The following is a 12,757-nucleotide window of genomic DNA, read 5'->3' as shown; positions in this document are numbered from 1 at the left end:
ATATCATACTTAATGGTGAAAGACTCAAGGCTTTCCCTTTAAGATTAGAACAAGAGTACGATGCCATCTGTCATCATTGTTATTGAACATTATACTGGATGTTTGAGTCACAGCAATTAGGCAAGAAAAAGGATATAAAAGACACAAATTGGAAAGGAAGAAGTAAAACTTTCCCTATTTGTAGAAGATATGATCCTATATATAACACATTCTGCAAAATCCACAACAAAGCTTTGAGCTATAAATTAATTCAGCCAAGTGGCAGAGTAGAAGATCCACCCCCCAAAAATCAGTAGTGTTTTCTATCCACTAGCAATGAACAACCAGAAGAAGAAATAAAGAAAAATTTCCCTTACATTACCAATCAAAAGAATAAAATATTTAAGAATGAATCCAACCAAGAATGTAAAGTTTATGTACACAGAAAACTATAAAATATTTCTAAAAGAAACAAAATAAGCCCTAAATAAACAGAAGGACACTTTATTCATGGATTGGAAGACTATTAAATAGGGTTTACCCAAAATGATTTACAGATTCAAAAAATGTACCACTCTTACTCAAGGAGTTAATAATAGCGTGTTATATGGGAACTCTGTAATTTATGCATGATTTTTCTGTAAACATCCTTCTCTAATAAAAATTTTTTATCAGTTTTTATTGTGAAAAAATGCATGAAGAGGAAAGTGATAAATTTCAAAGTACAGTTTACTAAGTAGTCATAGAGCAAATTTCAAAGAATGGTATGGGTTACAGTTCCACAATTTCAGATATTTCCTCCTGGCTGTTCTAATCCACTAAAAACTAGAAAGAAATATCTATATAATGATTTAGTAGTCATAATCATTTATTAAATCTTAACTTCTTTGTTACAACTCCTCACTCTCATTTCATCATTCTCTCAATATCCAGGGATATTTGGGCTGTGGCCATTCAAACTTCATGTTGAAAAGGGGTATTGACATTATGGAGTAGAGAAATGCAGTTGGTTGATGTTCTGGGAAAGACAAACATCTCTAAGTTTCAGGGCTTATCTGGCAAGGAACAATATGGGGGTTTTAAGTTCCTGAAAGATAAACTTAATAAGTAAGACTTTTATAGTCTTAGAGCCCTGGACAATTTGTAATATCTGGCTGAAGCTTTCTGAGAGTAACCTTCAGAAAGATCTCCTGACTCTATTTGAAATCTCTTAGCCACTGAAACCTTATTTTGTTACATTTATTTTCCCCCATTTGGTCAAGCAGACACTCTCAGTCCCACGATGCCAGGGCCAGGCTTATCCCCGGGAGTCATGTCCCATGTTGCCGGGGAGACTTACATCCCTGAAAGTCAATCCGACATAGTGTGGAGGTAATGAGTTTATTTGCAGAGTTTGGCTTAGAGAGTGGCCACGTCTAGAGCTTCCTACTAACCCTAAACTACATTGATCTTTTGCCTTTTTCATTTTTAATATCACCTATATATGTCATATATTTTGGCATTTTTATTTATTTATTTATTGATATAGTGAATAAAGAAAAAAGCCGCGAAGCCCGGTCCCATTAATTCCCAGCAGTGTAACTTGGAGCAAGCCCCTTGTGTGCTTATATTTTATTCCATTTGAAAAATGGGAATAGTATTAGTACCTACCTTTTAAGACTGTAGTGTAGTTTGAGTTAATAGATAGGTAGTAGGTCCTTTTTGAAATTGTATCCTTCCTGTCTGTTTCTCTTTCTCTGGTCCTCTAAGTTGGGCTAATTAAAGCTTAGTCATTTTTTCCTCTATTATTCTCTTTCTACTTTCTTTTGATTTGTGAATTAATCACTGTCCTAAGTCTAATTATCACCTTTGTTCATATCTATCTCATGCTTTTATTTCTAGCCCTGTCAACCTTCACTGAACCTCTAAATCTGTTTTTCCTTTGGGGGCAGCATATTTAAGTGTGTAGTGTTTGCAAGGCCCTGAATAGGTGCAAGGTATAATGTGCTTAAAAATAAAAGTCTCTGACTGAGAGGACCTAAAAGACTACGGACACTACCAGTTCTGTATTTAATACTTTCTGATTTTTACATCTGATTTTTCAAACAAGTCTCCTGCTCTCTAAGACTTTGGAGAGAGAAGACATAGGCAATCAAGAAACAAGACCACGCAGTATTACCAGCATTGACAAAACTCTTTTCTGAATGTGAGTGTTTGCTTTATTCTGTCAAAGTGCATAGCCCCCATGGTTTACCTTACTATTGGAAATTTTTGATCTTAAGCAACAACTTAAAAGGTACAATGCAAGTATGATGATTTTATAGCCAAATGATACATGATAAATGTTTTGTATTGAGAAATTATAATACTGAGTCACATGTATTAGGATCCATTTCATCAAAAGGAAAATGTAAGTGCACTTTACCATTGTCATCAAAGCCATGGGTGATTTCATGCCCTATGACCATGCCGATGCCCCCATAGTTCAATGATTTAGACTGCTGGGCACTGAAGAAGGGGGGTTGCAGAATGCCAGCTGGGAAGACTGCAAAGAAAGAAGATGGGTTCTCTTTGTAACATTATTTATGAATGGTAGGCACGTGGTTGGCTTCTGGTCTACCAAGTTGTTTGTTAGTCTCACTTAGCTGTGTAAGGAAAATCTGCTTGAAAGGAAGGCAGGTCTTTTCTTTACTGACAGCAACAAAAAAGCCATCCTGAATGGCACCATAGTTGTATAGTTTATAATCACCATTCCAACTTTACAATCTCTTTTAAGATTGCTTTCTGCTGTAAGCAAGTTAGACCAAAGAATAATTGTAATCTTTATTCAGAAGGTCCCTGATCTCTTGCAAAAATTTGGAATGCTGGTAGAAATAGTTACTCTCAATAACACAAGTATTACATTTAATGTTATCTCTAAAATTGCATCCACTTCAAATAGCTTAATAAATAGAGTCACTCCATCTAGTGTATCCCCTAATCACATTTTATCTTTGTCAAGGCACCCACGACTACCCTTATACTCTGTATTTCCCTTGCTTATGATTTGTGTCCTTCCTTTTCCTGCCAGTCCTGCTCTCTCCCCTGCATCTCAAATATTAACTCCTTGGGAGCAGAGGTTTGTGCATCTGTCCATTTGTTTTGGTTCATTTGTTTTTTCAGTTCCCTGTCCCCACCACTTAAAATTTGAACAGTGCTAGAACATAACATGTTCTCAGGAAGTGTGCTGAATAAATGAATAAGTAAACAGAAATGAATGAAGGAACGATCATCTTTATTATGGTGTCCTGAAGACCTCAGTAAATAAATAACTTATAGTTTTATACAACTATCTTGACATCTGCATTACCTTTCTAACTTTTTCCACTTAGATATCTCACAAACTTTAAACTTTAACATTTCAAACATCAAATTCATCATATTCCCTTCCAAGCCATCACTCTCTTGACTTTATTATTTCTGCTAATGTTATCTGAAATGTCTCAATCACCTGAAGTGAAATGTTCATATTTATTTTTGATGCTTCCTTTCTTTTCAAAAGTATTTTACAGACTCCTTAAGCAAAGGCCAGGCAGTATGCCTTCCTTCTGGTAGCAACTCCCCTTTTCAATCTTGCTGCCACTATTTTAGTTCACTCTCTGATCCATTGCCTCAATAATTACTTAAATTAATCTCCCAGTTGGTCTTCCCACATTCTGTTCACCTTTAATCTAACCTATATCCAGTCTATCCTCTTCATCTATCCTGCAGCCAGATTAAACTTCCTAAAGCGCGACTCTGATCACCCTCACTCCCACGTTAAAAAGTCTTTATTGGCCTTTCATTGCTTAGAAAAACCTTCTTTTGAGGTGACTTCATGGTTACCTACCTCCCCAGCCTCCTCCTCACCTCCCATGCTCTTTCCTTCCCTGTCCTACCCCATTTTTTCAGCCAAACTATGTTTTTTGTTATTTCTGAGATTTACTAATCTCTGATCCTTTGTTCTCTTCTCTTGGAAAACAATTCCCCTGTTCTATGGAAAGATGATCCTTGTTTGTAGACCATGCTGTTCAGAGGTGGCTGAACATTGACTTTAAAAATAAAATTAATGCTTATAATTAAAAATTTTCATTTTATGTTTTGAAGCCCTGGAATCCTCTATGAATAAATGAAACATCATATTCTGCAATCTAAAAAAGAGTCTTTACTATGAACGCCTATTACATGCAGAGCTCTGGGCACTGGCCTGTGGGATGCCAAGAACATGAGACGGTTATGTTACCTTAGGAAACTTAAGTTCTAGTTAGTTCAGAAGAGCAAATGTTTCTTTGCCTTTCACGTGGGGTGAATATGTCATAACCTACATTGGTTTTAAGGATAAATATTAGATATTTATGGAGGAGACTTCAAAAATACTCTGGGCAATTTAATTACTCTCCAGAACTTAAAAAAGATCTGGAAAGTTGCCATAACTTTCAAATTTCAAAATAATTTTTAAAATAAGTACTTTTGTCCTTGGAGAATTTTGATGAAAGTTATACCTCTCGTGTTGCTGCCTGAGCTATCAACAGTGCCAAGAAATTATTTTTAGCTTAAAGTATAAAAATTATGTGCAGTACTTTATTAACTTAAAGTGCACACTATCTCCCACACTATGTACTTTGATTAAAATCCACCCATTATATAAAATGCTCTTATGAAACGTGCTATCAAGACTAAACATTAACTGTAAAGATCCTGCTGCTTAATTATACCCTGATATGCCATTCTCCAGGCAAGTGATAAGATTTTTATGGCTCATATTAAATACTAGTCTTCAAGTTCAGCCTTGCAGACTATGATTTCCCCTTGTACCCTGTCAGCTACAAATCTGTGACCAGGATTTTCCTCGTTAGTAGCATCATTGTTACTAGTAGCCTTCATAACCACTGTTTATAACCCACCTGGTTAGTTGTGCATTTTTCAATGCCTGTGATGGTCAGTAACTTGGTTAATTAAATAAGTCCTTGGACTATGAAACAAAAAATTCTGTCCCCCTCCTTTTTCCTGGTTTATTTTTTTCAAGCTGCATGTAGTTCAATTTTCAAATGCTTTACATAAAACTCAAGCTTGTAATCGAGTGAAATGAATTTTTTTGGTGGGGGGAAATTAAGCATTATTTTATATTAACTGGAATAGAACCATGCTTGGAAACATTTCTTGGAGTGAGTTAAACCCTTCAGAAAATTTAACTATCTCAAGATAGTCATCATAGTCATAGACCACCCAGGCTGCAGTACCCATAAATTTCCTGAAAATTGAAAAAAAAAAAAGAAGTTGATTAAAAGATTCCTAATGCATTTTTAAGGAAAAAGGGAATGCAGCAATAGTAAGAGGTCCCGTTTGACTTGGTCATTTCCTTGGACAAGACTTACAGAGTCAATAAGAAGATAAAATAGTGTCTTGAAACATTTGAGAAAACGCTCAAGTACAGCTTTCCTTATAGGCTGGTGGCTTCTAGAGTTCCATGAAGCAAATGTGCAATGTAGTGGAACCAATGAACTAAACACTTTAAGTGTAATGAGAAAACCAGTAAAAATGGCTTCTTGTGCTGGAAGGTGACTGTTTTGTTCATGTGAAGTGGCAGGGGTGGGGGTAAGGTGAGAACCAAAATAAGAATTTAGCTTACATGCTAGTTCTGACAAAAAGCAGCAGGAATGGAACATAAAAGTAGAAATTATTGACATGAATAACTCCCTATGTAATAATCAAACAATACAAACTTTTTTTTAACATGAAATGCCTAGTCCAATGAAAAATTGTATGTGATCTAATTAAGGTGTATTTGTACGTGGTAGTGGGAAAAGAGTGGGCGAGGAGGCATTATGAGCCACTATGCTATACCAGGTCTAATTTTGTAGTCAACATCATACCAAAGCCACTAAGACAGTGTTGCAGGGGATGTGTATGCATGTATGTATGTATGCATGTATATTTGTACTTATGTAAACACACAAATACACAATGTACACATATTTCTAACAGGGAGAAAAACAGAGATCAGGATCTTCAATTATTTTTAGTTAAATCCCACTAAGAAGATTTAAATGAGTTGTCAAAGAAAAATAAAAAGCACACGTCAAAGATTTCTTCTCTTGCATGACACTTTCCCCTTCTCTGAACTGCTATTATTAGCAGACAAAGATATGAAAAGAGGTGAACAGTTCTTACTTCATATTTCCAGCAGATGAGCTTAACCTGACAAACTTTAAAAAGATCTTCTTTATACATTAAGGATATTCATTGCAGCCAATTCTTGATTATCCAGAGGACCACTGTCTACTTTCTGAAACAGTCTATTAAAATTTTTTTTTCTCCTTTTGCTCTGTGCTTATTTGATTTGAGGGTATTAAATTCAGAGTGAGAATACGCCCAGGTCTTGCCTGGTCAAGAAATCTCTGAAGTGGAGCAATTTTGGAATACCTCCAGGGATTTGGGGTAGATGAGAGTCAGCCAGGGTCCTGTACTGACCTCAACTGCCTGGACCTGTTCTAGAGAATGGCTGAAGCCATCAAAATGCCAGAGTGACCCCAAAGAGGAAGTGCTTGGCTCTTCTCTGGTGATGAGTCAGCACCAAGTCTGATAGGATCCATGCTTGTTCTTAAACTGGATTCAAATAAAACGACATCCCTTAATCTGCCCTAAGGCAAAATCTAAATCTGGGCTGTCTTGGTTTGCCCTGGGATTCCCCTAAAAGTTAAAGATCATCCAGGGATAAAGGCATTTCTAAGAAAAGGTATAATGGCTTCCAGGAATATATAACAAAAGGATGGACGGCATGGATTCTGAGTTTATCGTTAAACAGTATCAATCTGGATTTAGGTAATAATTTCCCTAGCTGAGGAACATATTAGCCTAGATGTTGACTAGTAGATTTTAATCCAGGTGTACAGTCTTAATTATTAGAGATATGTTATACAAAAACAATCATTTTCATGTCATATACCAAAGTAAATTCCAGATGGATAACAGGTTTAACTTTAAAAATAAAAAACCATAAACATATTAGAAGAAAATGTATATAGCGTCTTAATCCACTCTTCCTAGGATTAAAAGTGATGAGGTAACGCATACTCAAACTTCTTTTTTAAAAGCATATAATTTCTTTTAAAGTTTGTTTTTTAATCAGTGATGAAAATCATGCAGGATTTTTCATCATTTATAATCCAACTAGGAAGAGAATTCAAGAAAAATGAGGCTTTGGGCAGATTCTGAGATATAAAAAGAGTAGTTTAGAATAATACTGAGATTATCTTTCCCATTGATTCTAAATCACACTTAGAAAGGAAGGGTGGACTGAGTACAATTGGAGAAGAAGTTTGCTCTAAAGTTTGTTTAGCACATCTCAGGAAGTACTGAATAAATTGGATGCCTTTTCCAATTAGTTTTTTACTAAAAAATATAGGGAAAACAATGGTTCCATTCATGTCATATTAAAGAGAGACAAAGTTTAAAGATGTACAAGCTTCCCAGGAAGAGGAAAACATATATATTTTTATATTAAGTCATTCAGTTATTCATTACTTCATTCATTCATATATTGAACTACCTATGCGCATTTCTGTGAATAAATGAAATTTACTTTTTTCTATTTTTGATTAAAAAAATATAAAATTTCATACAGTTCAAGCTAATATAATAGACTTTTCAGCTTTCGGAGTGAGCTCTTAGAATCTTTTAGAATGAAGACAATACACCATAGCACCATCTCTACCAGAGCTTGTATACAGAACTTCCATGGCAACTGGGTCTCGGTAAAATTGGTTCTTAGAACCTTAAGCCAGTTGTGGTAGTTAGATTCAGTTGTCAACTTGGCCAGGTGAGCGTACCTAGTTTTGTTGCTACGGACATGAACCAATGGTACGTGAACCTCATCTGTTGCTGATTTACATCTGCAGGCAGCTAGGAGTCGTGTTTGCTGCAATGAAGGACGTTTGACTTAATTGGCTGGTGCTTAAATGAGAGAGTGTAACGTAGCACAGCCTAAGCAGCTCGGCATTCCTCATCTCAGCACTCGCAGCTCAACCCAGGCCTTTGGAGATGCAGAAAGAAGTTACCCCAGGTAAAGTTGTTGAAACCAAGGGGCCTGGAGAGAAGGCCAGCAGAGACCATCCTGTGCCTTCCACGTAAGAAAGAACTTCAGTGGAAAGTTAGCTGCCTTTCCTCCGAAGAACTAACAAAATAAATCCCCTTTTATTAAAAGCCAATCCATCTCTGGTGTATTACATTCCGGCAGCTAGCAAACTAGAACACCAGTTTAAAATGTTTAGGCTTAGAAAGTCTTAAAATTATTATTACCTTATGGAGATATGTTTAAGGGCCGTTAAATCACAAAAGTACTTAAGAAAGGAGAGAAATCATTTTAGCTACAAATGGGAATATCTTAAAAGAAGCAAAACTACTTAATGCAATTTGTATTAATTTAAAATTCACCATTTTTAGTAACAAGATGTATATAGGTGCTCTTACTTTCAAAAAATATATTCAATAAATCAATAACTTAGCCTAGCACTGTATTTTGAGGTCTGTAAATTGGTCATATAATTTGTAACAGGTTGGGAAAAATAGAGAATTATTTAAGAATACACCTTACCTATCTGATTTCTGCCTGAAGAATAAAATGCATTGACCACAGCTGCTCCACTTATCCACCTATAGAAAACATAAGAACTTATTATAAAGGATACTGCATTCTCTAATTCAATCAGCTCACCACAATAAAAGCATTATTACCATTCCTAGTTGAATCTTAACTTTCTGTATTTGAATTACGATCAACAAATTAAAATGAGATCACTTGAAGAATCGACACATATCCAGGTCTGAAATCTATTTTGTATGCATGAATTTTTATGGCAGCATCTCTGACTGTGCAAAAGCCATTAAAATGTATCTCTTTAGAATTGTGATGGGTTAAGATTATACTGAAATGTGTTTAGATTTATGTTCTCACTACTAGGTAACTATGCCAACATTTCTGGAGTAGTTGACAGAATATCAAAGAACAGGTAGTTAAAACTTCAGATTCAAGTGTATTTAAGTTTTTTAAATAATGAGTTTATCCCCTTAACAGGTAGTATAACTTGAATAATGTGCCTCCCATTATTGCTATCTAAAGCTTTTTTTTTTTAAAAGCAACATTCCACCTAATTGTGCAAAGGTATATTTTTGTATGACAATTGTAAAATGAAATCCAGGTGGTTCTTAAGTCAATTGGCCTGCCTGACTATCTAAACCATAATTTATGCTCCACATACAATCTAGATATGTAAAAGAAAGTCTCTGACTTTAAGAGACTCTCATTTAGTTGAGAAGATGAGAAAGATAAACAAATAACTATAAAACAAGGCTGAGTGAGAAAATGGAAAAGACAGCTTCCCTGGTGAAAATTAAGGGGCAACATTAAGCCAAAGGATACCTGCCAACGTTCCTAGGTCTTTATGTACAGATGTTAGGAGAGTACATATCAATGATCATATGTTAACAGTGAATCCTATGGTAAAATAAAGACTATAGTTGATAGCACAATTATAAAACTCTAAAATAATGCAAGGTATTAATAATAGGGTGGTACACGGGAACTCTGTATTTTAAGCATGATTTTTCTGTAAACCTATAATTTCTCTAATAAAAAAATCATGCTTTAAGCAATTTTGTCCAATAGAAGTAATATTCCCATCGCAATAAATTATCACAAATATGGGTAAATACCTATAAACGGACACTGCTTGACTCCAGAAAACTTCTTAAATGTTAGCACACACTTAAGACAATTACATATTACTAATGCCTCCATTGTAGTCATTATACTTTCATGGCAACATTTAGTGAGACAATTATTATCCCACTCACAGAAGTTTACAATAATTGGTAAAACGAGTTTAAATCAGAATTGTTTCCACTTCCTGCTTTGTAGAGCAAGCAGTGTAAAGTTAGCTGCCCAAATCAGCATTTTAGCTCCAATTTCAGCAATTATTATGGGATATATGAGCTATCTCTGAAAATACATCTGGATATGGGGGTAAGAATGTTTGAGCAATGTGTTTGTCATTGTTATTTTTAATAGAGAAAAACATTTTTAAACATGATGGTGTGACTGATAAAACAGTCCTCCTTCATTTCATCACAGCTGAGTAATCAATATTTTAATACTTCTTGCAGGCTGATGATTACCAGTATATGCTTTTATTTACTTTAATTAAATTGCACCACTTCCCACACGATTTGTGATGACTCACGAGCAAAACATATTTGTAAACTCAGAGATGTTAGAATAAAATTGAGAAATCAGAAAGTACATAGAAGTGGATTTTGTATGATTAACAAATATAAGAAAGAGTCATAGAAATAAAAAGTATGATCATGAAAAAATATATGAGAAATATATATATTATATTATGGAATTACACGGATAATCACCAATAATATGTGCAAGTTGTTTGGTCCCAGACTCACTCAAAAGTGCTAACAAGGAAATAGAAAAGGTGCCCATCCAAAGTGTTCTTTTTAATTAAATGTATTACAGAAAGAGGAAATAGATAACTGAGGTTCAAGGCAGCAACAGATCTCAAAAGTGGGACATAGATGAATGAAGTTTAAAGTATATTACCCATCTGCGGTTTATTGTTTTTATAAAAATCAGTTCTTTTAGTGCCTATCTGCTATTATTATGTTATTTTGAGAGGTTTAAGATTGCATTTTGATAATTCTAAAAACTTTGCAGCAGTGGAGGGGGTGTGTGTGTTACATATTAAAATGGCCACTATGAATTATATCATCAAGGAAAAAAAAAAGGTAGCTATGTATGACCATAGAACACTAAAATGGCGTTAGAGATGTTGTGAAGTTTACAGAGCATTACAGTATAGTGTACACCTTGTCTTCCTTGAGATCTCTTGAGGTACATTTGCATTCACCCCTAGGTAATTATCTCAGTTCAAATACACACAGGGCATTTTGTTCCTGGGAACTGTCAGAACTTGCAGTACTGTGATTAGATCATTACATCTTGAGGTGATTACAACCACCAGTTCAATGTCCAATATTTGCCATCAATCATGAAATATCTCATTACATTAACAGAAAAGCTAAACTAACAGGGCAAAGACTATTTTTCAAATTACGTGATGACATAACAAAAACTATACATTCTCTTGACTTGCATGCAGTCTGAAAGCTTCAGGAGGAGCTTCCATTAAGGGAACTGTGACTCTTAAAGAGCAACAGACAAAAGAGACAAAAGGGAAAGGCAAATGGTGGTGAGTCTTGCCCTGAGATAATGGACAGTGGGGTCACCTGAGGATACCTGGAAAGTAAGAGGCCAGATTCGAACAACCTCCATACATACAGTCTCAGACCGGAGAAAAAGAGCAGAAACGATTCTGCTTTTGACTTCTCCTCCTGTTTCCAGGGTTCTGTGTGTGAGTGTGGGGGTGTGCAGTATAAAGCAGAGAGTGGGAGAGGAGGATATAAAAAAAATTTATTTTTAATTTCTGAAGCTTAATTTTGTCAGGTAAGCTTATTCTTGCTTTGAGCACTCAACAGTAGAACACAGAAGGGCTACTACAAGCAACATTTCCCTCAAATTTGAGCTAACAATGTGGATGGGAAATATTACAGGAACACCCTTGAGAGGGGGACCAGGTGTTTCTATCCTAATTCTTATTACTCTGAAGAACCTAAGTGGTGATGAAATGAAAAGTGCACAGAAATCACGATTTTAGCAAGGAAGAAAAGCAGAAGTCGACAGCTGGAACCTACAGTCCACTGGCTATAATAAACCTGCTAGATTGCAAAAACACACGGAATAAAATTTCTCTCTCACCCACTCTTGTGTAACTTTAAAATGTAAAACAATAAAATTATTAATGCTCACTTCCCTGCAAGTGTTCAATTTCTCAGCATCTTGTGGTCTCAAAGCAACTCCTCTGAAATCAACAGTGCAATATAATGGCTTCCCGTAACTTCCTCAACTACCCCTGAGTGGAAAGAATTCTCATTTAATAATTTTGTAATAATCCCAGCAATCTTTTACATTTATTAAAAATTTTCTCTTCAAGACTTCAAAGGTTTCTGTATGATTTCATTCATCTTTTAAACAACCCATATAAGACAGATGGCGTCTCCAATATATGGGTGTAGAAACTGGCTGGGCGTGGTTTTATTCTCTCCCTAATACACATATAAACAAGGTGACTCTGCGGGGAAAAGAATATATAAACTAAGGAAAACTCCCTCATCTTCCAATTAAATTCCCTACTTCTAAGCCATTGAACTGCATCTTACATAAAAGCTCACTATTAACATTAGGTGAGACACCTATGGACATGGATGACTACTTTTTTCCCCCCCTTTAATGCATTTCCTTATGCACCTTCAGTATTAAGGTATGCATTGCTTACTACTGCTTCACACTCAGGGTTCCCCCTTTACCACTAACAAGCTTTAGGGTGCTAGCCTCCACACCACCTGAAGTCATACTGCAAGGTCTACCATGACCAGACATAACCACAGCAACAACTATTTAATGAGTATCTAAGTGATGTGTCAGGCACGTTACACAAGGTAACTTCATTGTACGACCATGCAAGGTAAAAATTCTTATTCCATGTTTATAATGAAAGACTGACACTCAGAGGCCTAAATTCACCAAGATACATGACTGAGCAGAAACCCTGTCCTAGGTCCCCCTGACTCCAAAACACATTCTCTTCCCACTGTTCCACAAGGTGAAGATTTTATCCCAAAGCACCAGAACGGGAGGACCCAAGAGCCTCATTAA

The 12,757-nt window shown here is 35.6% G+C and overlaps 1 protein-coding gene across 5 annotated transcripts in view; it reads right to left on the bottom strand.

Moving 5' to 3' along the window:
- The window catches only part of MME (membrane metalloendopeptidase), a 147,696-nt gene that overhangs the window by 24,641 nt on the left and 110,298 nt on the right, over window positions 1-12,757 (bottom strand). For all 5 annotated transcript variants that reach the window (XM_077160832.1, XM_077160833.1, XM_077160834.1 and 2 more), the window contains 2 exons: window positions 8,570-8,628; window positions 2,384-2,503 (listed from right to left, as the gene is read on the bottom strand). In XM_077160832.1, coding sequence (XP_077016947.1) covers window positions 2,384-2,503; window positions 8,570-8,628 — 179 coding nt within the window. The remainder of the gene's footprint in view (window positions 1-2,383; window positions 2,504-8,569; window positions 8,629-12,757) is intronic.

The sequence above is a fragment of the Tamandua tetradactyla genome, chromosome 5, assembly GCF_023851605.1.
Source record: "Tamandua tetradactyla isolate mTamTet1 chromosome 5, mTamTet1.pri, whole genome shotgun sequence".
NCBI classification, from domain to species: Eukaryota; Metazoa; Chordata; class Mammalia; order Pilosa; family Myrmecophagidae; genus Tamandua; species Tamandua tetradactyla.
The sequence above is the reverse complement of the archived record's forward strand: the minus strand, read 5'-3'. Positions and strand labels throughout refer to the sequence as shown.